Genomic DNA, 26,077 nt, shown 5'->3' with positions numbered 1-26,077 from the left:
GAAGTGGAATGATGACAGAGGTCCAGTCGTGGATAAAGTAGGTGGTAGACTTCGGTTTATTATTCTTACCACACTCCATTCGTAAATGTAACTGGAAAAAACCCTAATAACTGGTACAAAGGGACTTACCCTCTGGCATGCACATCACGGTGGTTTGCAGAGCATAGGAATAGCCCCTTTCTGCAGCACCATATGGGGAAAGAATATATTGGGGACTTCTTGGCAATGTTCGGTAAATCTTCACATTCACCGTAATTGCAGTACTGCACAGAAACTACCAACGTGCATAGGTAAGGGTGTAATTCACCTTGATACACCCAGCAATCAAACAAGCCCAAGTTATACAGTCATTGCTAAAGCCGCATTTCCTGTCACTCTTGGCAGTACCATGTCTATGGTGTAGTATAATCACAGACAATCATTCCTAGAAATTTATGAAAAATCTATACCCCAAATTCCAGGAGGGGCTAGTGCCCCTCTTGCCGCCACCCCCCCCCTCCCTTCCTGAAGTGAACGCCCAAATTGCAAATAATGAGAGAGGAGGGGAGGGAAGGGCAAGAAACTACCATACATTTTGACCAAGGGAATGGAAAGAGGCAAATGTATGTTGCAAAATCGGTTCTCATCTCTTAGAGTTTGAAGGCACTATTGATGGGAAGGGAGTCAGGCTACTAGTGAATAAAGTCTTTCACGATTTGTTTTGCCCTGTGGCATGATTGTGTTCACAATAGTTTTAAGATGCTGTGGTGAAACCAGTGACACCTTTGGTGCTGCTGGAATCTGCGGAAATCCTAATGTCACTGTGTAACAGCAGTCCCTTTTCATCCTTGTTCAAGGTTGTGTGGCAGAGAATGGTTTGTTTACATTTATGTGACCAAAATGTGAATGTGGGAGCTAACCAGACAGTTGCCTCCTTATGCCCAAGTGACAGGTACTGCAGGGTATATATGACCTGGGAGATCTGGGGAAAACCCGCGAATTTTTTTTATCCGGGAGAAAACCAGGAAAAACCCGGGAATTTTTTAGATTTCCGGGAATTTTTCATTGTTTTTGATTTCAGTTTTTGTAATTTTGACTTGTAAGGACTGATATTCTAACAAAGGATATTTCTGTATCTCGCTTCTGCAGAATAATACTGCAACAATAAAACGTGAATGAGAGAAAAAACGAAAATAAAACTTAAATTGCAAAGGAAATACGCCATATACATCAACAAAACACAGTGCGCATACAAGCATCTGCCAACAGCAAAATGTGCCGAAGGCTTTAGGAAGACTATGCAATGCTTCATAACAACAAATTGCTTCCGATGAGTGTGACGTCACAATTGTTCGCATTAGATTTGTTTTAGCAGTTATGAGTGGGATCATGCGCATGCACAGTTGAGTAATACCTTCTCACTCTTGTGGCTGCAGAAATGTGGCTGTAGGATGTGTAAGCAGTCGCAGAAAGCAGCTAGATGCTACCGGGAAAAATTTTACCGGCGCGCCCAAGCTGCCAGACTCAGGCATGCGCAGCTGGCCCGGATCTAGGAGGGTGAGAGGTGCAAATTTATTTTCTTGAGGCAAAAAACCTTGTTTCGCAAAGCGCCTAGCATCCAGTGCACATTGGTCTATCGATTATTCATATGACATTGAAACACATTCCTGTCGATTTTTGAACACATTCTAAGTTGATTTCTGAATGTATCATAAGTTGATTTGTGAATGCATGCATAATGTATGTGATGTCTCTGTCAAGGGAATCCTCGTCGATCTAGAAACAAATTTCCCTGCAGACAAAAGGAGCTGTACGAGCTGAGTGGAGTAAAGCTGAACGGATGAATTACCAACCGCTGTCTCATTATGTGGTTTATTGGTTTTGTGAAGGATTAGCATTGTTCTAATTACGTAGTGAAATCCGTAGATTCAGACTACCAGAGTGGAAATAAACAACTATCAGGAACAACAAGTAGCAGCCGCTTTAAGTTATATTCTGGAAGTAGCGCGGAAAACGCGTTGTATGAACATGTAACAACACCTAGCCGAGGAAAATCGCGGGTTAACTTAACCGGTTATTCTGGCAGAGTTAGTGAAATTAACCGACAAATAAGCTTTGACATTGGCAGGAATAGTTACAGAATTAGTGATGACAGGACTGTTTGTTAGAATGAGGAAGGAGAAAAAATGGGGACGTCACACAAATTATGGAAGAATATGACGATTCCAAATTTGTATAAAAATTTCGTACTACTACTTTTCAGTCTCATGCTTGAGAAACTGGAGCGTATGAATGAAGTGTGAAACTATTTCCTAACGTAAAGCTTTTTGCTTTTCAATTCCACAGAGCGAAATACAGCAACATTTGATATAAGAATGCTGTGTGAAGATGCATGGCACTGCACTTTGGCACACTTAAGACCAAATAACATGTCTTACATTCCTTCAAATACATATGTTTTATGCATCAGACCCTTCAGAACGATGTGCACTACAGAATGAACATTTTTAAAAAATTTTGACGTCCTATCTCAAATGCTCGAGGGTGGGGCTGGGGGCCAATCTAGTATTGCCCCAGTTCAGAAATATCGTTGATCCAAGCAAGGCTGATGCGCAGAGCAGTCTTGAGTTATAGTGGGGTAGTGGGTAGTCTCCATGTGACCATGTTTACATTTAGTGATTTTGCTATTTCCTCTTAGTTTACTACTCTCACATCAAATGAAAACAAAACAGATTTCTATGACCGGGAGCTATCAAGTGAATTAAAATACATTCACTTAATTACGGAAGGCTAAAATATGTTATTAGTTTCAGATTTGATTTTATTTCAATTTTTCTGACTGTCAAGCATTAATTGCCTTGCAGAACAATGATGTTATGTTTGTCAGTTTGCTAAAGAAATTTTCTTTTATTAATCTTTTCCACTGAGGCAATCAATATATTTGAAACGAAGTGTTTAATTCCACACTATTGGTTAGTTTCAACTGTATGATGCATTTCATGTGCACGTTTTCATCTTCTAGCACGTATGGCATTATGCCATAATAAAGAACCAAACATGAGATAACACAGTACTGGTACTCCAAGAAAATTTACATCCCTAATACCACATTGAAAAGCCTAATATCAGGTCTAGGCCTGCTTCACTGGGAATCTGGTTATACGAATGTGCACTTTAAATGTGCATTTTAGTATGGGTCACGAAATTCCGATGCTCTTGGAGTATCCTCTGATGTCTGATGACATAATGTAAGATCTTTTAACTTTTTACACTTACAAATATACGGGCCTCCTATGTCATCGTACACTCCTGGAAATTGAAATAAGAACACCGTGAATTCATTGTCCCAGGAAGGGGAAACTTTATTGACACATTCCTCGGGTCAGATACATCACATGATCACACTGACAGAACCACAGACACATAGACACAGGCAACAGAGCATGCACAATGTCGGCACTAGTACAGTGTATATCCACCTTTCGCAGCAATGCAGGCTGCTATTCTCCCATGGAGACGATCGTAGAGATGCTGGATGTAGTCCTGTGGAACGGCTTGCCATGCCATTTCCACCTGGCGCCTCAGTTGGACCAGCGTTCGTGCTGGACGTGCAGACCGCGTGAGACGACGCTTCATCCAGTCCCAAACATGCTCAATGGGGGACAGATCCGGAGATCTTGCTGGCCAGGGTAGTTGACTTACACCTTCTAGAGCATGTTGGATGGCACGGGATACATGCAGACGTGCATTGTCCTGTTGGAACAGCAAGTTCCCTTGCCGGTCTAGGAATGGTAGAACGATGGGTTCGATGACGGTTTGGATGTACCGTGCACTATTCAGTGTCCCCTCGACGATCACCAGTGGTGTACGGCCAGTGTTGGAGATCGCTCCCCACACCATGATGCCGGGTGTTGGCCCTGTGTGCCTCGGTCATATGCAGTCCTGATTGTGGCACTCACCTGCACGGCGCCAAACACGCATACAACCATCATTGGCACCAAGGCAGAAGCGACTCTCATCGCTGAAGACGACACGTCTCCATTCGTCCCTCCATTCACGCCTGTCGCGACACCACTGGAGGCGGGCTGCACGATGTTGGGGCGTGAGCGGAAGACGGCCTAACGGTGTGCGGGACCGTAGCCCAGCTTCATGGAGACGGTTGCGAATGGTCCTCGCCGATACCCCAGGAGCAACAGTGTCCCTAATTTGCTGGGAAGTGGCGGTGCGGTCCCCTACGGCACTGCGTAGGATCCTACGGTCTTGGCGTGCATCCGTGCGTCGCTACGGTCCGGTCCCAGGTCGACGGGCACGTGCACCTTCCGCCGACCACTGGCGACAACATCGATGTACTGTGGAGACCTCACGCCCCACGTGTTGAGCAATTCGGCGGTACGTCCACCCGGCCTCCCGCATGCCCACTATACGCCCTCGCTCAAAGTCCGTCAACTGCACATACGGTTCACGTCCACGCTGTCGCGGCATGCTACCAGTGTTAAAGACTGCGATGGAGCTCCGTATGCCACGGCAAACTGGCTGACACTGACGGCGGCGGTGCTCAAATGCTGCGCAGCTAGCGCCATTCGACAGCCAACACCGCGGTTCCTGGTGTGTCCGCTGTGCCGTGCGTGTGATCATAGCTTGTACAGCCCTCTCGCAGTGTCCGGAGCAAGTATGGTGGGTCTGACACACCGGTGTCAATGTGTTCTTTTTTCCATTTCCAGGAGTGTAGCTGCACAAGGGCGGTGGCGCCTGTTATCTGGCGCTCTCTAGCAACTGCTGAAACAAACCTATTTCTAAAAGGTCACAAGAAAATATTGCGAATAATGGTTTGAAAATCGTTTCTTTCAGAGTAAATTTTATTTTATGCAAGTTGAACTATGTGCGATAATGTATGATGAATTCCTTCTATCACAGAGCGTTGATTTAAAAATCAACTTGTTGATGACGAGCCATTTAGATGAATTTGAGCCCAGAAGATCAGACATTTACATCATTATTAAAAATTTTACTGGCACATTTATGTGATATATCTTAAAGTGTAATACACGCATAAAAGACCAGCGTTGTATGTGAAAGCTTAGGTTCTCTTGCAGCATATTAACCTTAGAGATCAATGTTATATGTGGGACCTTTTGTAGCAACTCTGTGTGTATTAATTTAAACCATTAACTTTTCCTATTTGTGTGTTCGCACTATTAAACAGTGATTTTGCTATTGGCTGACTACGTCACGTGTCCTAAACTCTGAATATCCTCTGTCATCGGCTGGCTAGATTACCTGACATGAGCTATGACTGCTTACAAAAGCGCATCGAAATCTCGATTTCAATGCTTCGGAAAGTAATATGTGGTGTTTGGTGGAATTAGAATTTATATTTTAGCAATATGAAAATATGCAGCGTACATGTTGCTATAAATTAAAGATCTTTCCAAAACGTGTTTTTTTCCCAGAGTTTCGTTTTCTAAACTGCCAGGAAATTCAATACCCATGTATAAAACCATAACCATACAAAGGATTGATACGTTATACAAGTCTGAGAGAAAATATACTGTCAGTTAACAGGGAAAAAGCATATTTTTAATCAGGAAATCCTGGAATTTTTTTTTTCCTTGTCTGCATGTACACCCTGTACTAGTTGGTGCACAAATTGCCTCTTCTGATGGGTGAATGGCTTATTTTCCTGCCAAGACTGGACAAGCACAGAGGGTAGGTATGTCTGTGACTAGGAGCTCCAATGTTATGCTACTAATGAAGACCTGTCAGGGAAACAGCAGGCATGTTGGGAAAGAAAGCCAGGTGCATCCAGTATGTTGGATAGGAGGTCCATCGAATGTTTGGAGGTGGTTTTGGTAGCTCTCGTTGGCACAAATTACACGTGCTGCCTGGTTTTAAGTCCATCTTCCATTCTAAATGTGAATTGGTGGAGACAGTTAGCCTCAAATGCTGGTGGAATCAGGAGCCACTGTTTGTACCATCGTACACACAATCTATGATGATCCTGTTGTGGAGCAAAGAGGAAGATATGAATCAGAGGTTCAGATTATGTTACCAAGATCTTAGAGGCAGATGTCTTGACTTCTGCTATAGTTCAAGAAGTGTAGTGATCCCCAGAGGTATCTTTCCATAGGGTGAATGATGAGTTACATGCTGTAATTATAGAAAGATGTGCCATGTTACTCACAGAAGAGAAAGTTTGTCCTTGTAGATGAAAACAAGAATATGTTACTGTAATACTAGTAATCTGCTGAAGCATCCACAGTCAGATACCAGAATTAATAGGGGTAATAATCCCCATAAGCAATTATGACAAATGTGAATACCTGTGAAATTCTAAATTTAGATTCAAATCAGGAGAAGCCAGATACTAATGGAGATGGCGTATTTATTGCAATGAAGAACTCTGTAGTCTCTAGTAATTGTATTACAGGCTGTGAATTTGAAATGATTTGGGCGAGGGCAAGCATCACGGATAGTTCAAACATGGTAATCACATCCTTTTATAGTCTTCCTGCTTCAAGAGCCATAGTGGCAGAGCACTTCAGAAGAAACTTGGAGAATGTAGTGAACTAGTCTCCTGCTCGAGCTATTGTAATAGGAAGAAACTTCATATTGCCAGAAATAGAACAGGACAGCCATGTAATTAAGAATGTTGCCGAATAGGGGTATTCATCTGTGATTTTTTTCCAAAAAATAAATAAAATAAAAATAAAAAATAAAATTGAACAGTTAGTTGGAAAACTAACTTGTGAGGGCAACATCTTAAACCTCGTAATAATTAACAAACCTAATTTTTTAAACCAGTTAATGATGAAGAGGGAATCACTGATCGTAAGGCTGTGATAGCATCATTGACTGTGGGTGTTAAAAGGATTCTTAAGAAAGGAAACACACTATTTTTTTCTTAACAGGAATGGCCGAAAGGAAGGTGTACAAGCAAAGGTGTGGAGCACAAGTGAATAAAATTAAAAAGGATTGTACAATACATTGTAGATCTTTATGTGCATAGCAAGGGTATGAGAGAGGGAAAGAGCCACTGTGGTTCAGTAGCCGTGTTAGAAATCTGCTACGAAAGCAAAAAAGCACTTCATTACAGTTTTAAGTGAAGTGAAACCCTAGTTGACAAACAAAAGATGAACGAAGGCAAATGAGCATAAGCAGAGCAATGTGAGAAGCATTCAGTGAATTTAAAAGTAAGAAATTCAACCAAAAATCCTAATAAGTTTTCATCACACATAAAATCAGTTATCTGATGAAACTGGTCTGTTCAGTTCCAATAGTGGCATCAGGACAGAAGATGACAGAGATAAAGTACTGAGTTTGGCCTTCCAAAATTGTTCCACTGTAGAAGATTGTAATGCGGTTCTTTCTTTCAGTCACTGCATTAATGCCAGAATGGCAGATATTGAAACAAGCAATGGAAGAATAGAAAATCAGCTAAAATCACTGTTGTAGAATTATGGAACATGTTTTACCCTCAAGCATTAGAAACTTCTTGGAGAATGAAAATGTCCTTTATAGATATCAACATGAATTCTACAGACTTGACTATTCCATCTTGAAATCCAGAGTGCCGTGGGCAACATTTGCAAGACATTTGATATAGTTCTTCAGTGTCCTTTAGTGGAGAAAAGAAGAGCTTCTGAGTATTGGACTAGATTCCTGAAAGTATTCAGGACTTAATGTAGGTTAATTTGTACAGCCACTAGTTGCTGTCTTCTACTCTGTAAGAATTAACCTACATTAATTGTACACGGCCATGGTCTCACCATGTCAGTTTTAGACAATATAGTATTCCGGACTTCCTTGCAGATAGAAATCTTCATATCAATCTTAAGAGATGTAATTTCAAGTGTGTTCTGGGTGGGTGTTGTCGGCCCATTATTGTTTACAGTACATTTATGTAAATGATGTATTAGAAATAATCTATGTGAGGCTGTTTGGGAATGATGCTGTTGTCTTTAGGATGGCTGCAACACATTAGTAGTAAAATGCAGGAAACTTGCAGAGGATTGATAGTTGGTGCAGGGGTTGGTAGTTAAATTCAGGTAACTTTGAATGTATCTAAATGTAGCATGTTAAGTATAAAAAGGTTATGAGATCCATTTCTGTACGCTGTTGGCAATAAATCATTGGAAATAATTAAAATGGTAAAATAGTTTGGAGCAGCCTTATTGAGTCCCTAAAGTGAAATGGTTTCATATAGATAGTCACAGGAAAGTCAGTTACCAGGCTGAGATTCATAGGCAGAATTTTAAGGATATATAATTCATCCACTAAAGAGGTACCTTAAAAACAGTCGTTTGACTGATTTTTGAGTCTTGCTAATTAGTTGGGATTCCATATCAGGTGGATTAATAGAAAAGATGTGGAAGATTCAATGAAGAGCGGTACATTTTGTCACAGGATCATTTAATAAATGCATGAGTGTTATGAAGATGCTCAACAACCTCCAGTGGCAGAGAGCAAGACAGGCATTGTGTGTGAAGGAGGTCTTTACTATTTAAATGCCGAGAGTACAATGCAAGAAGAGTTTGTTCACATATAACTGCAACAAGAAAATCGGAAAAATTGAAGCTCATACAGGGGCTTGCTTACCAACAGTTGTTTTTCCCTTGAACCATTTGATAATGGAACAGAGAAAAGGCATACAGCATACCAGAAATCCCCATCACATGTCGTAAGGTAGTTGTGGGGCATAGATGGGGTTGGAATATGCACTGTGTCAGTGTGCCTGATGCAGTATTTGACTACACAACTGACATGGTGACAAACATGCAGTCAGGAAACATCTAAAAGGCATTGTAGGGATATTTTCATTTCTGTTTTATTGAAATGTCCTTGTTAATGTGTGTTAAATATTCTGCATGATGTTTTTATGGATAACTTTCATGGAAGATGTTTCGGCTAAGATTTGACCATCGTCACCTATGGCTAGTGCCACTTCTTGTTTCCCATACCGTGTTCAAACATTACAGGTTTGTTCTTCCTATTCATCCACATTACCATACATTTTTCCACACTAAGAGCTAGCTGCCAGTCATCACACCAACTAAACATTTTGTCTCAGTTTCTGCAGTAAACCAAATTTAGGGATATTGGTCTGTAATTTTGTGGATCCATTTCTTGCACCTTTTTTGTGTACTGGAGTTGCCTGCGCTTTTTGCCAGTCACAGGGGACTTTATGCTAGGTGAGAGATTCATAATAAATGCAGGCTAGGTAAGGGGCCAATGTCACAGATTACTCTTTGTAAAACTGAATCGGGATGCCATCTGGACCTCGTGGTTTATTTGCTTTCAAAGTTTTCAGTTTTATATCTATGCCAGGGATGCTTATTACTGTGTGTCGTCCATATGGGAGCCTTTGTATGTCCATCCTTCTATTGTAAGAAAATGAAACACTTAGAGCCTTCCGTATGTTGTTATTTATTGTGTAGCTACCAGTTTCAGCAGTCAATGCACCATCTTCAGGCCTTAGTTGATGCTGAAGGGGTTATCAGTTCACAGTTGATAATTGGAGAGGCAACATCACAGTTACAAATAGTCTGTGTAATCATGTTGTAACCCATTGATACATCGATATACAGGGAACGTGATAACCCCTTCAGCATCAGCTAAGGCCTGAAGACGATGCACTTAGATGCCAAAAGTGCTAGCTACACAATAAATAACGGCATGAGGATGGCTGTAGGTATTCCACTTTCTTATAATACGAGATTCTGTCCAGTGGTCAAATGACGGAATGTTGTGTATGGATGGAGTTTTAAACTTTGTTATGCAGTATCTTGTTCTATATGAGTCGAGATTCATGTCTGCTTTTATCCTTTTTTTAACACATGTGTTAAGTAATAAGTAAATCCTATTAATTCCTATAATGTTCCATGCCATTACACATTCTGTTAATGATCAGTGCAGCTGCCATAAAGCTCTTCTCTCTACATTGCCATTCACTAAAAATATAAAAGTTAATAGTGCTTTTAGTTACAAGTATAGAAACTGAAAATTTGAATTGTTTGTGTGTATTGTGTCATTAAATATTTGATCTGCTGTACTACTCTATACCTTGCCAGCAATGTCAAAGCTTTAAAATTTGGAAGTGTCCCACACCCAGATATTGCCCTGTTGACTTCATATTTTTATCTAATCACAAATTTCCATGAAACTATAAAAATGTACAGGAATGTTTTATTAAACAAATGTTTTACAGTTGGGTATATTTAGTGCATAACGTGAACATTGAGTTTTCAAACAGTATCTGCAAAGCTTTGCAGTATATCTGTGCAATTTACTTTGTTTTGTTGAAAATTTTAGAGCTGTGGTTCGGTCTCTGAGAGCAAGGAAAATTGCAACTGTTGGTGTAGGATTCCCAGCCACGCCTCTAATGGAAGGCCGCATTCGTTTCTGCCTTTCTGCAGCACACACCAAAGAACAGCTAGATGCGGTAAGTTTTCTGATGAAATAGTGTGACATTAATGAATATTGGTTCTGCTCTAATATAAGAAGATAGATTTAACATATCCAGCATGTGGGAAGTTTTTGTAATATTTTGTTAGTAATGGCAACAATATGGGAAGAACATATTGTGACTCGCCATAATTATAGAGGTGGCATTGATTAGCAGTCTATTCTTTCCATATTGTTGTTCCATCCAGGACTTTCTATTAGTAGTAGTTTACATATGATAAACTAGTGAACATTATTGTGCTGAAATTTATTTTTAACTACTGTGTATAAAAAAGCAGGTTCGTGTCTGACTGACTCCTCATCTCCCAGCCCCAAACCACTAAGGGTAGAAACTTGAAATTTGGAGAGGATGTGGACCTTCTACTGTAGCCATCGTTTAAGAAGGGATTGTTCAAAATTTCATTCTTAAGGGGATGAAAGAATTTTTGAAAATATGTCACTATTAAGGCAGAAATGTAGAACTATGAAAATTGGTATTTGGGTTCTCAGTCAGAAATAAAAAGAAATGTGTTTTCAGCATTTTTGGAAATTCAGTCACTAATGGGGTAAAATAGGGGGTGCTTTTTTTATGAAAACTATTAAAGCATTTTTTTAAGTTAAATTTATGAAAACTGGGATTTGAATTCGTGGTTATAAGTAAAATACGTGTTTGACTGGTTTTGGAGATTCAACCCATAAGATTGTGAAATAGGGGATGAAAATTTTTTAAAAAAATACTTTGTTGTACTAAAAAAATTTTAAAGTAAAATCTATAAAACTGATATTTCACATCTTGGTTAGATGTAAAGAAATATGTGTTATAGGATGAAAGTTTCTATGGAAATATCACTACAAGAATGCAAAAACCACAATTCACAAAAATACCTTGGATTCCAGCTACCAGAATTGCATTTTGGTCAGAAGCACATTCGGAAAAGACCATGCTAGTGGCCTTAATTAGTGTGAAAAGTTTAGAAGGTGTTGCAATTTATGAACAACATAAAAATTCGATTAAAGAAAAACATAAAAAAGTTGTGCAGACAATACAGTCTACTACAGCAAAGCAACATGTGCTAAGCTAGTTAAATTTAATACCGAAATGTCGTGGATGGAATACAAATAATGGAAAAGTGAAGGTAACCTCTCACTGTTTAGTTGATGCATTGAGGTACATAAACAAGGTTGATAATGTTACTAAGTTTATATTGTATGAAAGGAAAATTCTATTTATAAAACTAAGAAAGTATGAGGCAATTATTGGTCAGTCCTTGCCTTCAGTGTCAAAATGTTTGGTACTGCCAAGCTTTTGGAACTATTAGGAAAGGTTAGGGAAGATTAAAAAGGAAAGGCAGATCACTCATACCCCTGAATTAAATGGATCCACCTGTAGTGAGCATGGCACTAATGTTTCAGAAAGCAGTTTTATGCATGTCTGTTGGCATTACCAAACATTTTGTCTCCTGAACATAAGCAGTGGCCAGCAGTTCTGTCTTGTAATTTATCACTAAGCTTTTTCTACTCTTGTTTTTATCTGTTTGCCACTTGTTACCTCAACCACACAATGAGTTTTGTTCCTTGCATTATTTATACTGTCAAATACAGGTAGATTGTTCTTATTTAAACTTAAACAAAAGGTGGAACTAAAGGTTATTTGGCTAACAAAGCTGAGGAAATGGTCGAAGGAAGTAATATGATGAGTAAGAGAAGGACCAGCCTAGATCAAGTGAGACTCAGCAATATGGGAGGGATGAACAGTGACATGCCAGAAAAACTATATTTGATTATTTGAAAAGTTGGCTTGGTGAGTCACCAGAGGCTTAAAAAAAGGCACAGGAAGTTATAGAGGAGAACTAGCCAAAGGCAGGAAAGCTATAGAGAAATGGAATGTATGAAACGAAGGCAATGAAAGAATAATAAAAAATAAGAAACTGAAGGGACAAATGAGAGGGTTGGCAGCGGGAAACAACTACAAATATGCTGCCACTGGTAATGTTCAGAGATACTTGTGAGTGCTTGAATTCGAAACTGTCTTCAGTACTTTTCTCCACTGGTGGCAAGTCAAAACTTTGGGGTAGTAAGTTGTTGTGCAGCTTGCACTATTTGTTTTACTGCCTACTCCGTAAAGACATCAATGTCAACTGGATGTTAAAATCTAATCTTCCTTCCTTGTTGTGTACTTGATTAATTGGTCACATAGTCCACCTTTAAATTCTCCTCTTCACACTATAATCATTTTCATTTTTTCCATATTTTTATATTTTGTAGCTTATGATCTTCTCTTAGCTTGACAATTTATTCTATACAATTTGTGTACATTTTTCTTTTTTTCTGTAGCTGCTCATTTGTGTCTCAGACAAGTTGCTCTTTTTAGTGTTCTTCTGTACCTCTTACTTGTTGACTGCCACATTGTAGATCTGACATCACATGATTTCAAATATTGTTGGTAGCATTTGTTATGGTTTTCTGTCTCGTACTGACTTGATGTGCCTTCATTGACATCATTCTTGAATAATCTCATTTCCCTCAAAGCAATCCTCCTTTATCACAGGAAGAAATGTGCAGATTTGAATGTGAACGTATTTGTTTGCAATTGTCTAATGCCAGGTGATAAGAAAAGATCGTCTTTCTCATGATCTGAATTTAGCATCATCTCCAATATCCTTTTTTTAAGAACTGTTATTGGAACATTTATGGTTAAATTTAGCAGAGATTTAAAGTAAAATGTAACTTAACTGCCACAACAATTGCTCAGTTCACTTCCAATTTCTTCTACAGCATTCTTTCTTGATGTTTTTGGATCCCGATTCATGGACCTAACACCTATTTTGTGTGTCATCACTCATAATAAACCACTCCAAAGAAACACACACACACACACACACACACACACACAAACAAACAAACTGATGAAATGTACATGTTTCACACATGGCACTAACAAAACCCTACTGTATACCGTCCGCACAAGATGTGAATCTGCATCATGCATACAGTTATCATAATCACAGAGATTGGCTTACATTAGATAAGCTTTGCACAACTTAGCGTCAAGCCAAATTTTTGAAAGCTGCAATTTCAACATTTTGAATGGAGCACCACAGTCGTAACTAATTATCAGAGTGTCATGGTATAATGTAATGGTTTGCATATCAGTCTCATATGTGAAACTTTATGGGTTCTTGTCAAAGGGAGTGAAAATTTTTTATTTCTAAATCTAATCAAAACCATTTGATTATTATTTGTTTTCAGTTAATTGGTTTAAATGTATTTTTTTTCTAATTTTTTGCCATATCATATTCATCATTGTAGTGACTTTATTTGCTCTTACTTTTCTTCCTGTTGTTCTTTCTTACTTGGAATCTGCCTGTGTCACATATAATCTCCAGCCAAGCGCCAGAGAGCACTGCTCAGTAATTAGTAACACAGCAGCTCATGTAGCTAATGTGAGGAGAGTTTCAGATAACCAGTAGTAGGGAGAAATTACAGTTTGCTTTTAGCACTGAAACTGATTTTTTTCCTGTTTCGACTTTGCTCATAGACATTAGCTTTAATGGCAGTGAATGAAGAGATTGTGATTTTAGTTCCACTGCAGATAGTTGACTGCCGTTTTATTGAATAAAAGTTGCACATCACAAGGTTGTTGTTGGCTTAGGTCACAGTTTTAAATTCAGGGCTACAAAACACATCGTCTGCCACAGTTCAGTCATTGGTCACTTGAAAGCTCACATTTCTGACATACCTCACAGCAATCATTTCCAACATTTCTCTGTGTTGCACATTAACAGCATTTATGAAGTGACCCATCATATATGTGTGTGTTACCTATAGCCGAGCAGTAGATGGCAGCCAATGTGGCAACACTGTAGGGGAAAGCTTCAGGTGTCAACTATCAAGTAATTTTAATAGGACTGTAGTAACACTGCTTAATTTGGGTTTCATATACAATTAATATTTCCATGCATTACTTTTAATGTGAAGCTTTTTCTGTTGCACAATTGGCATTTGTCATATTGCTTAGAAGCAAAGCTACAGAAATGTAATGAGTGTGAAATTTTCATCTACAACAGAAGCTGATATGGAGAGATGAATTACTAAGAGAGATAGGAAATGAGCAGATGGGTCAGTGAACTCAGTGAAGTGGAATCTGTGATGAAAATGAAATGGATGTGGGTGAGATGTCTAGCAGATAAGTGAATGGTGGATGAAACAAAGAATAGTTATAACTGTGATGACGAGAAGTGGTTGTGGGTGGGATGGTTAGCCAGATTAATGAATGGTGGATGAACCGAAGAAGTTATTAGTTGGGTTGCAAGAAATAAGAAAAGAGACATTGACTATAATGCATGGAGAACTCTACAGGCAGCCTTTATTCAGCAGTTTGTCATACAGGTGATAGTGATTATTATTATTATTTCTCTTTCCTGTCTCAGACGTTATGTCTGGTTAAAAATGGAAGGCGACGCGGACCTTGATCAAGCGTGACTTCCTTTTAACTGTACGGTATATGTTACATTGCATTTAGGAACTTTCGGGTAATTGAACAAGTATCAATAATTCCAGATTTCTCTAGTTGTATATATAAGTTTGGATGTAGCTGTATTGCGTTGATGCACTGGTGGATATTGTGTGGTATGACTCCTGTGGTTGATAGTATAATCGGTATAATGTCAACTTTATCCTGATGCCACATGTCCTTGACTTCCTCAGCCAGTTGGATGTATTTTTCAATTTTTTCTCCTGTTTTCTTCTGTATATTTGTTGTATTGGGTATGGATATTTCGATTTGTTATGTTAATTTCTTCTTTTTATTGGTGAGTATGATGTCAGGTTTGTTATGTGGTGTTGTTTTATCTGTTATAATGGTTCTGTTCCAGTATAATTTGTATTCATCATTCTCCAGTACATTTTGTGGTGCATACTTGTATGTGGGAACATGTTGTTGTTATAACGTCAGTTTAACAAATATATTTCAGAACGACACAACATATGTTACAGAGCAAGTTGACAAGCAAGACATGTGTACACGTTAGCATTCGAATGGCTGGCAGACAGCGCCGCACGTAGAGGACGCGCATAATTGCGCGGCGGCGCTTTGAATGATCGACGAGTCACAACACTTTTCCCCCCCTTTGAAATTGTTGCACTGGTCTTGATGGGGGTGTCCTGGAGATGGCTAACGTCCATAGGCGTTGTTTGACTCGCCGTAAAGTCTCGAGGAGGAGGCTTCCCGTACGGACGGAAGTGTCCCCGATGATAACGGGTAGAGATGACAGGAGACGTAGGGGTCGAATCTGCTGGGGCTCCCTGCACCAATCTGCCCATTGCGGCAAGTCCAGTTGATATATCAGGAGACATGGGCGATGTGTCGGCGTCCGTTGGAGGAGGAGGCGAGTAGATTTGCTTTGACAGAGGGTGGTCATGCTGTTCCTGCATGGGCACGTCTCCTGGTGGCGTCCGTTCTTGCGCTGGCATCGTGATGACGGTGAGAGGGCTGCGTTGTGAGTATTGAGAGATGCCAAGATCCCGAGCGTCAGGTAGGGCCAAAAGTGGTGTAGCGGCATTCGGAACAGGCGTTGCTGGTCTGAATGACGCACTGCAACACCCGTGTCCGTCTGGATTTCATACAGGCGTCTGCCACGGTGTCTTAAGATGCGGCCCGGACTCCATTTTGGCCGCCTGCCATATCCCAGTACCCAGACGAAGTCGTCGGCGGTGAACCGGCCAAGTGAAGGCACCCGCGGCCGTGAGGTGGGAGGCCACAGAAGATGAAGTAGCGTGTGGAGCTGTCGGTCATGTAAGAGCTCAGCCGGGTGGTGGTCGCCCATGGGGGTGAAACGGTAAGACGCCAGAAACTGGAGAAGCGCATCATCAGCAGCAGAAGAAGTCAGGAGTTTCTGCATCTGAGCCTTAAATGTGCGGACCAGTCGTTCAGCCTCACCATTGGATTGTGGATGGAACGGCGGGACCGTGACATGCATAACGCCGTGACGAGCACAAAAATCCGCAAATTCGGAATAGGCAAATTGCGGACCATTATCAGTAACAAGAGTAGAGGGGAGGCCTTCCAAAGAAAAAATGCGGGCGAGAGCGCTGGTGGTTGCCGCAGTGGTAGGCGACGTGCAACGGACAATGAAAGGAAAGTTAGAGTAGGCATCAATTACAAGGAGCCAATAAGTACCTAAAAAGGGTCCCGCAAAGTCAGCATGAATGCGCTCCCAGGGCTTCTCAGGCGAAGGCCGCGGTGACAAAGATGACTTCGGGGCAGCGGCCTGGGACGCACAAGGGCCGCAGGCAGTGACCATGTGTGCTATTTCAGAGTCGATGCCAGGCCAGTACACATGACGGCGTACCAGAGATTTTGTGCGAGACACACCCCAGTGCCCATGGTGAAGGAGGCGCAAGACCGAAGCACACAAAGACGCAGGTACAACAACATACGGCGAAACATTGTCAGTGGAGAGGAGGATAACACCATCCCTAGCCGTGAGGCGGTAGCGCAAAGCGTAGTAGTTCCGCAATGGATCAGAAGTCTTAGCGGACGGGCGATCCAGCCAACCCTTCTGAATACAGCGTAAAACCCAGGAGAGGGTAGGGTCAAAACCCGTAGCAGCCGCCAGTCTGTCACCAGTGATGGGGAACCCGTCCACAACCCGCTGCTCGGCAACATCCAGGTGGAAACACAAAAGTTCGTCCCTATCGAATGCCTGATCAGGACCCATGGGAAGGTGAGACAGAGCATCAGCATTTGCATGTTGAGCCGTTGGCCGGAAATGAATCTCATAATTGAAACGAGACAAGTAAAGAACCCAACGCTGGAGGCGGTGTGCAGCCTTGTCGGGAAGTGACGTTGATGGATGAAACAAGGAAACAAGTGGTTTGTGATCCGTAACAAGATGAAATTTTGAGCCATAGAGAAAAACACCAAACTTATGAAGAGCATAAATAATGGTCAAAGCTTCTTTTTCAATTTGAGAATACTTTTGTTGGACATCCGTGAGAGTTTTGGAGGCATAAGCAATGGGTTGTTCCGAACCGTCAGAAAAACGGTGCACGAGGACTGCACCGACCCCGTATTGAGAGGCGTCTGTGGCAAGAACAAGATGTTGGCCAGGTCGATAAGTAGCCAGGCACGGGGCCTGTTTCAGCATAGTCTTCAATTTCTGGAAAGCCGCATCGCATGACGCGGGCTAGTGAAAAGGCACGTGTTTATGCAACAGGTGATGCAACGGCTGAGCCACCGAAGCCGCAGATGGTAAAAACTTGTGATAGTATGCTATTTTCCCCAAGAAGGCCTGCAGTTCCTTAACAGATGTAGGGCGAGGAAGGGCATCGATCACAGCGACAGTTTGCTGAGGCGGACGAATACCATCCCGAGAGAGTTGAAACCCCATGTACGTGATAGATACCTGAAAAAATTGTGATTTCTGAAGATTACACTTAAGACCAGCAGTCTGTAAGACATGGAAAAGTGTGCGGAGATTTTGAAGATGTTCTTCAGTGGTGGAGCCAGTGACAACAATGTCGTCCATGTAATTGATACACCCAGGGACAGGGAGCAATAATTGTTCCAAGAATCGCTGAAAGAGAGCAGGAGCGCTAGCAACCCTGAATGGCAAGCGTTGGTATTGATAGAGGCCGAAAGGCGTGTTAAGGACCAGAAACTGCCGGGAAGCAGCGTCGAGAGGAAGTTGATGATAAGCTTCTGACAGGTCAATTTTAGAAAAATACTGGCCTCCAGCAAGTTTAGTGAACAGTTCTTCAGGACGGGGCATAGGGTAAGTGTCGATGAGGCATTGAGCATTTACAGTGGCTTTGAAATCGCCACAGAGACGAATATCACCATGTGGCTTAGCAACGATGACGACAGGAGAGTACCACTCACTGGAAGTGACAGGAAGCAAGACCCCTGAAGTAGTGAGACAATCCAACTCCCGTTTTACCCGATCACGAAGGGTCACAGGAATGGGCCGAGCCCGAAAAAACTTAGGCCGAGCAGTGGGTTTGAGCATGATATGAGCTTCAAAGTCGTTTGCACGGCCTAACCCAGGAGAAAAAAGGGACGAAAATGTCATCGACAAGGAATCCAGTTGAGCATAAGGAATAGCATCAGAGACAATATTGACAGAGTCATCTATGGAGAACCCAAAAACGCGAAAGGCATCGAAACCAAAAAGATTTTCTGCGTTGCTCTGGTTGACCACAAATATGGGAACAGTGCAAACGACGGATTTTTAAGATACCTCAGCATTAAACTGTCCCAAGGGAGAAATCTTCTTTTTATTGTACATCCGTAATTGCCGAGTAACAGGTGACAGGAGTGGAGAACCCAACTGACGATACGTCTGAGAATTAATTATAGTGGCAGCAGAACCGGTATCCACTTGCATGCGAACATCTCGACCAAGGATTTGGACAGTGAGGAATAACTTCCCTGAAAGGGAAGAAGTGCAATTGACAGACAACACAGAATCAGAATCAGCGTCATGTTCATGAACATTATGTATGTGGCTGGATTTGCAAACGGAAGACACATGACCTTTCTTTTTGCAATTGTGACACACAGCCCAACATTGGGGACAATCCTCGCGTGAATGTTTCGTAAGACACCGCGGACATGAAGGAAGTTGCCGGGGGTTTTGCTGCAGTTTCTTAGCGGGTTGTTTATGGCTAGGCCGAGAATGCGCGTGGGAGCGCACTGCGGCCACGCCGGCCGGCGGGGACGCGCCTCACGCGTCGTCAACAGCGCACAGAGGTTGTATTTCCCCGACATCACCCCACGCCTCTTTTGCGCCCCAGCGGCGCGAGAAATTTCAAAAGACTGCGCAATGGAGAGAACTTCATCTAGAGTCGGATTCGCCAACTGAAGGGCACGTTGCCGAACTTCTTTGTCGGGCGCTGACCGGATAATAGCATCCCGTACCATAGAATCGGCATAGGATTCTTTGTGAACGTCAGTAACAAATTGGTACTTTCAACAGTGGCCGTGAAGTTCAGCAGCCCAAGCGCGATAGGATTGATGTGGCTGTTTTTGACAACGATAAAAGGCAACATGAGAGGCTACCACATGCGTTTGCTTTTGAAAATAGACAGACAGAAGTGAGCACATTTCAGCAAAGGACAAAGATGCAGGATCCTTCAAAGGTGCCAATTGCGACAACAACCGATACATTTGAGGTGAAACCCAGGAAAGGAACAGAGACTTACATGGTTGTTCGTCCGTGACATGAAATGCTAAGAAGTGCTGTCGAAGACGTTTTTCATAATCAGATCAGTCTTCTGCCATCTCGTTGTAAGGAGGAAAATGAGGTACAGCCAACGCCGAGAAACGCCCCGCATTTGACGCCGCGACGAAATCGCGAATCGCCGCTGTTAGAAGCGTATGCTGTTCAAGGAGATTTTTCAATAGTTGCTCGACAGTAGCCATGGAACCCTGTGGGTCAACGGTGAAAAGGAAAAATCCCATCCTCGTCGCCAATTGCCATAACGTCAAGTTTAACAAATATATTTCAGAACGACACAACTCATATAAGTCACAGAGTAAGTTGACAAGCAAGACATGTGTACAAGTTAGCATTCGAATGAGCACTGAGTCCCAGTCTAGCGGCCACTGCTCGGCTGGCCGCTTAGGTGGCGCAGCTGCTGCATGGCTGGCAGACAGCGCCGCACATAGAGGACGCGCGTAATTGCGCGGCGGCGCTTTGAATGATCGGCGAGTCACAACAGTTGTTTTATTAGTTTATGTTGTATGGCAAGTTGTTGATGTATAATTATTGCTACATTGTCATGTCTTCTGGGGTATTCTGTATTTGCTAGTATTGTACAGCCGCTTGTGATGTGATCTACTGTTTCTATTTGTTGTTTGCAAAGTCTGCATTTATCTGTTGTGGTATTGGGATCTTGCTGTAATATCTGGTGTTTATTGTTTGATCCTGTATTGCAATCATGAATCCTTCCGTCTCACTGTATATATTCCCTTTTCTTAGCCATGTGTTGGATGCGTCTTGATGTATGTGTGGCTGTGTTAGATGATACGGGTGCTTGCCATGTACTGTTTTCTTTTTCCAATTTACTTTCTTCGTATCTGTTGATGTTATGTGATCTAAAGAGTGGTAGAGGTGGTTATGAAATTGTAGTGGTGTAGCCGATGTATTTATATGAGTGATTGCTTTGTGTATTTTGCTAGTTTCTGCTCATTCTATAAAGAATTTTCTTAAATTGTCTACCTGTCCATAATGTAGGTTTTTTATGTCAATAAATCCCCTTCCTCCTTCCTTTCTGCTTAATGTGAATCTTTCTGTGGCTGAATGTATGTGATGTATTCTATATTTGTGGCATTGTGATGGTGGAAGTGTATTGAGTGCTGCTAGGTCTGTGTTACTCCATTTCACTACTCCAAATGAATAGGTCAATATTGGTATAGCATAAGTATTTATAGCTTTTGTCTTGTTTCTTGCTGTCAGTTCTGTTTTCAGTATTTTTTTTAGTCTTTGTCTATATTTTTCTTTTAGTTCTTGTTTAATATTTGTATTATCTATTCCTATTTTTTGCCTGTATCCTAGATATTTATAGGCATCTGTTTTTTCCATCGCTTCTATGCAGTCGCTGTGGTTATCCAATATGTAATCTTCTTGTTTAGTGTGTTTTCCCTTGACTATGCTATTTTTCTTACATTTGTCTGTTCCGAAAGCCATATTTATATCTTTGCTGAATACTTCTGTTATCTTTAGTAATTGGTTGAGTTGTTGCTGCCAGTAGTTTTAGATCATCAATGTCTAGCAAATGTGTGGTTTTGTGTTGGTATGTTCCAGTAATATTATATCCATAATTTGTATTATTTAGCATGTTGGCAAGTGGGTTCAGAGTGAGGCAGAACCAGAAAGGACTTAATGTGTCTCCTTGGTATATTCCACGCTTAATCTGTATTGGCTGTGATGTGATATTATTTGAATTTGTTTGGATATTAAGTGTGGTTTTCCAATTTTTCATTACTATGTTTAGGAACTGTATCAATTTAGGATCTACTTTGTATATTTCCAATATTTGTAGTAACCATGAGTGGGGTACACAATCAAAAGCATTTTGGTAATCAATGTATGCGTAGCGTAGTGACCTTTGTTTAGTTTTAGCTTGATATGTCACCTCTGCATCTATTATCAGTTGCTCTTTACATCCTCGTGCTCCTTTGCAACAGCCTTTTTGTTCTTCATTTATAATTTTGTTCTGTGTTGTATGTGTCATTAATTTCTGTGTAATGACTGAAGTTAATATTTTGTATATTGTTGGTAGGCATGTTATGGGGCGATATTTAGCTGGGTTTGCTGTGTGTGCGTGATCTTTAGGTCTCAGATAAGTTATTCCATGTGTAAGTGTATCAGGGAATGTGTATGGGTCAATGTAACTGTTAAATAATTTAGTTAGATGTGAATGTGTTGAGGTGAACTTCTTTAGCCAGAAATTTGCTATCTTTTCCAGGGGCTTTCCAATTGTGAGTAGAATTAATTGCTTGGCTGACTTCATGTTGCAAAATTATCACTTCAGGCGTTTGTGGTATCATCTTGTATGTGTCTGTTTCTGCTTGTATCCACCGTGCATGCCTGTTCTGCTGTACCGGGTTAGACCATATGTTGCTCCAGAAGTGTTCCATGTCTGTTATGTTTGGTGGATTGTCTATTTTAATGTGTGTGTTATCTATTGTCTGGTAAAATTTCTTTTGGTTTGTGTTGAATGTTTGGTTTTGTTTCCTTCTATTTTCACTTTTTTTGTATCTTCTAAGACGTTTGGCCAATGCTTGTAATTTCTGCATCTTTTCATCTAACTGCTCTTCGCTTCTTGTTGTGAGATTTTACCTAACCTTTTTCGTTTTTTGTCTGATATTTCATTTCTTATAAATTGTGTTAGCTGTCCGATGTCTTTCCTCAGTTTTTCTATTCTGATCTGTAGCCTGTGTTGCCATGCTGGTTTTGTGGGTTTCTTGTGTGTCTTGGTTGGTTCTGATCTCTGCCTAGTGTGTATATTTAGTGTAGTGAGTGCTCCTATATAAATCAGTAGTTGTAAATCTTCCATAGTTGTATTTTCATTTATTTTGTTGTGTATGATTGTGTTGATAGTTGTTATTGGTGTTTCGACTTGTGGGTTATTTGGTGGTCTATGCAAGAATGGTCTAATGTCTGTATTTGTGTCTTTGTATTCTATATATGTCAGCTGAAATTTTTCTTCTATATCTAACATGTGTGTCACTTCATGTTCTATTTGTGCTTGTTCTGGTGGCTGTCTTAAGATTTCGTATTCCTCTGATTGTTTAATTGATGTGTGTTGTTCGTTGTTTGTTTGCTCTGGGATGTTTGAGTCCATTACTGTATTTTCTTCTTCTTCTGATTGCACATTATTTTGTTCTAGTATTTGTTGTACTTGTTGTTTGATGTTTTCTAACTCTGACTGGGGTATCCTGCTATTTTTGATTATTACACGGATCTGATCAGCTAGTCATTGTTCTGTTACAAATTTTAATTCTGGGTATCTGGTAATAAATGTTGTGTATACTTGTGATCTGTATCCAGTTGTGTTTGTTCCTAAGTTTGTTGCTTGGTAATAACAGAACACGAGGTGTCGGTTAACTTCATCTGACCATCTCATCCTCTGTCTTTGTTTTCCTTCTAGAGTGGTTGCAGGAAGCATATCCTGCAAAACACCTCTATTTGGATTTAAATCATTTCCGTGTGGCTAGCAGTGTCGTTACCATTGTGGACGAGCATAGGGTTCAAGCGTTGTCCCCGACCATGACAGCGTTTGTCCGAGGCTTCATTAGTTCTGTCCTGAACCAACTAATCACACTAAAAGGGGGGTTAGCCCTATTAGTGGTTTGTTCTTTTCGTCGCCTTTTACGACTGGCAGAACATACCGAAGGCCTATTCTTTTCCCGGGCCTCCACGGGGTTTATTATTATTATTATTATTATTATTATTATTGAGCTTTATGCTATGCCTAGGAGTTCTTTTTGACATTACACCTTACAAATGGTAATGAATATGACAATAGTTAATAACTTTAAAATGAAAATTAGTAGCTTTTTTATTGTGGCTATCCTCTCAGTACACACAAATTAATATTAGTGTAGATAAGAGGCATAGTGCCCATGTTGTGTATAAAAACAAAAACATTTTTGAAATAACCATTTGCTCAGCCTTGTTTCTAAGAGGCTGGGCTCTGGTGTATTCATACAAAGCCATTAACAATTGTAGCACATCTGTCGTAATTTAGAATTCAGATAGTGAGGGAATGTTCCATTGAGTAATTTCATGCAGTATTCTAACATACGACCAGATACCACATGTAAGCAGCATCTTATCTGTACCATTATGTACACTCACTTTTCTCCTTTTGTTACAGGCACTGAAAGTGATTGAAGAAATTTCTGACAATTTGGGATTAAGATATTCACAGCTTCCTCGCGAGAAAGGCACCATTCAGTATGGAGATGAAGCAGTGGAATGAGCATAGTAAAACTGTTTTCATGAATATGCATTTATTGCTCCACCAGATGTGTTTCAGGTTATGCTTACAGTAATCACGAACTGACTTCCCGATAGATATGTGCGACGTATATTCAGCATATTCATGGCACATTATTCATACTGTGGTTGGTGTTGCTTTTGCTGATCCTGCTGGTGCACTTCAGTGATAGTTCCATTGGTTTACTGTCATAACCTATGATACATATCAAAAAAAGTGTAATTTATATCTTCACATTTTATATAAACTGTGTGTTTTTGTTGTGTTATTTAATACAGAGTCTGCCTTTGTATGAAATAAGCTGTTTGCAGCGCCATGCATTTCTTGTTTCTTTTTATGAATCTGTTTGTGTTATTTGCAGTTTTTTTTATTATTGAGTGTAATTTGTCCACAAGTTTTCCAGCTTGGAATTGATGTACATATACATATAAGTTCTATGAACTTTGTATCCATGTATTTTTAAATTTTTATGCCTTTTTGAAGTATATGACATGTTGTTTAACTGATACCCATATAGTGCATATTTGGATTGACTGAAAAAAAATATTGAGTGAAAGATTGCAGTGCAATGCTGTACTGTAAAAGTCTAGAAAATTATACTAAAGTATTATAGAAATGCACAACTCTAATGTTTGTAATTCCTGTTTTGAATGTGTGTTCAGTTCTGAGTCTCATCAAGATACATATATATATTTACAGTATGAAATTGTTCTTTATTGTGGAAGTAAAAGTTCTAGCTGGAAGATTGTTTTGTTGCTCCTTTGTTTTAATTATGTAGAATACTTTTTATGGATTTGCCCTTTCTTTTTTAAAATTGTATACTGGATGACAATACTTTCCTGAATGGTGCCTGTGTAATCAAAATGGTCGTATATTACAATTTGAGAGAGCTGAAAATTGGTATGATAGTGAAAATGTGACATTGGATATGTTCCTTAAGAATTCAGTGCAGATTCTTAATTATGTGCATGTTGAGCATGCATCCATTACAACTGGTGACTTGGCTGATTTTGTGCTTGTCTGTTAATTTCAACAGTCATTAATTAGCGGAGTAAACCAGTTTCTGTTATTGGTCTAACGAACTTTTTGCCACTAGATTTAGAATGCGTCTGTGATAGATAGGTCCACAGAAGTCTACATTTAATTTTATGGAGAGATACTGGAGGAAATTAGATTTAGATGAGGTGCACAATAAAGTTAATGTAATTTTTCGTGACACAACACAGTGTATGTTATAGAACACCACCCTGCAGATCTGTACATGTAAAAGCTTAGTTTCTCCATTTGCTGTTTCATTGGCAGTTTCTAATCAAGAATTCAAAGTTTAAGCCACATAGATTCTTGAAGATCATTGTTTTGCAAGACTGAATTCATTGTGGTAGGATTTATCAGCTTAGTATTCATCTCTGGGAGTGTTCTGTTTTCCATATACTTGTTTTTGTGTCTCCTGGTAGTTTTTTTAATGCAACTAATCTCTTTTCATAAGAGTATGGTTTTTGGTCAGATAAGTCTTCCTACAAATGACAAGACCCACAAAAGCTGCATTGATATTTGGTTCAAGTCATTTTAATAATAAAATTGGAGGGAAATGTTGCATTTTATGTGGATGGTGTGTCTACAAAAGGGGATCCCATTGGTGTGTGTCTCACATTGGTATGGACTAGAGACTCGATTGTGCAGAATTTGCGAGGTAACATTTTTTGTGATAATGGTCACTTGTGAGGACATTGAATAAGTATCCACATTTGGGACAGCATATTATCTTAAAGTCGAAAGTAAGGAACAGAAAGAAACCAAATTTTCCATTCATTAACTACTGTGTTGTCATCTAACTTGATTAGATTCATTCTGAGCAGGTAACATGAAAAAGATGGAGTATCAGAAGTCATATATTGCAGAAGAGTGCCTCAAAAAGTTGACTTGAAAACACAGAAATTTTCGAACTGTTATAGTGCATAATTACTATTAAAAACAGTCTTGATCACAATTTATTTTATAAGGTGACCGGTTTCGACCACTGCTGTGGTCATCTTCAGACCATTGAGTGGAAACCCCTTTCTGTTGGAGTTGTGATTCTCCAACAGAAAGGGGTTTCCACTCAATGGTCTGAAGATGACCACAGCAGTGGTCGAAACCGGTCACCTTATAA

The 26,077-nt window shown here is 40.3% G+C and overlaps 1 protein-coding gene across 2 annotated transcripts in view; it reads left to right on the top strand.

The window, feature by feature from the left end:
* The window catches only part of LOC124620375 (serine palmitoyltransferase 2), a 153,926-nt gene extending 128,054 nt beyond the window's left edge, over positions 1-25,872 (top strand). For both annotated transcript variants that reach the window (XM_047147049.1, XM_047147047.1), the window contains exons 11-12: positions 10,288-10,417; positions 23,806-25,872. In XM_047147049.1, the coding sequence (XP_047003005.1) occupies positions 10,288-10,417; positions 23,806-23,910 (235 nt within the window). In that variant the 3' untranslated portion in view covers positions 23,911-25,872. The remainder of the gene's footprint in view (positions 1-10,287; positions 10,418-23,805) is intronic.
* The last annotated feature ends 205 nt before the right edge of the window (positions 25,873-26,077 follow it).

Source organism: Schistocerca americana, chromosome 6 (assembly GCF_021461395.2).
Source record: "Schistocerca americana isolate TAMUIC-IGC-003095 chromosome 6, iqSchAmer2.1, whole genome shotgun sequence".
Classification (NCBI taxonomy): domain Eukaryota; kingdom Metazoa; phylum Arthropoda; class Insecta; order Orthoptera; family Acrididae; genus Schistocerca; species Schistocerca americana.
This window is presented reverse-complemented; position numbering and strand designations above follow the sequence as displayed.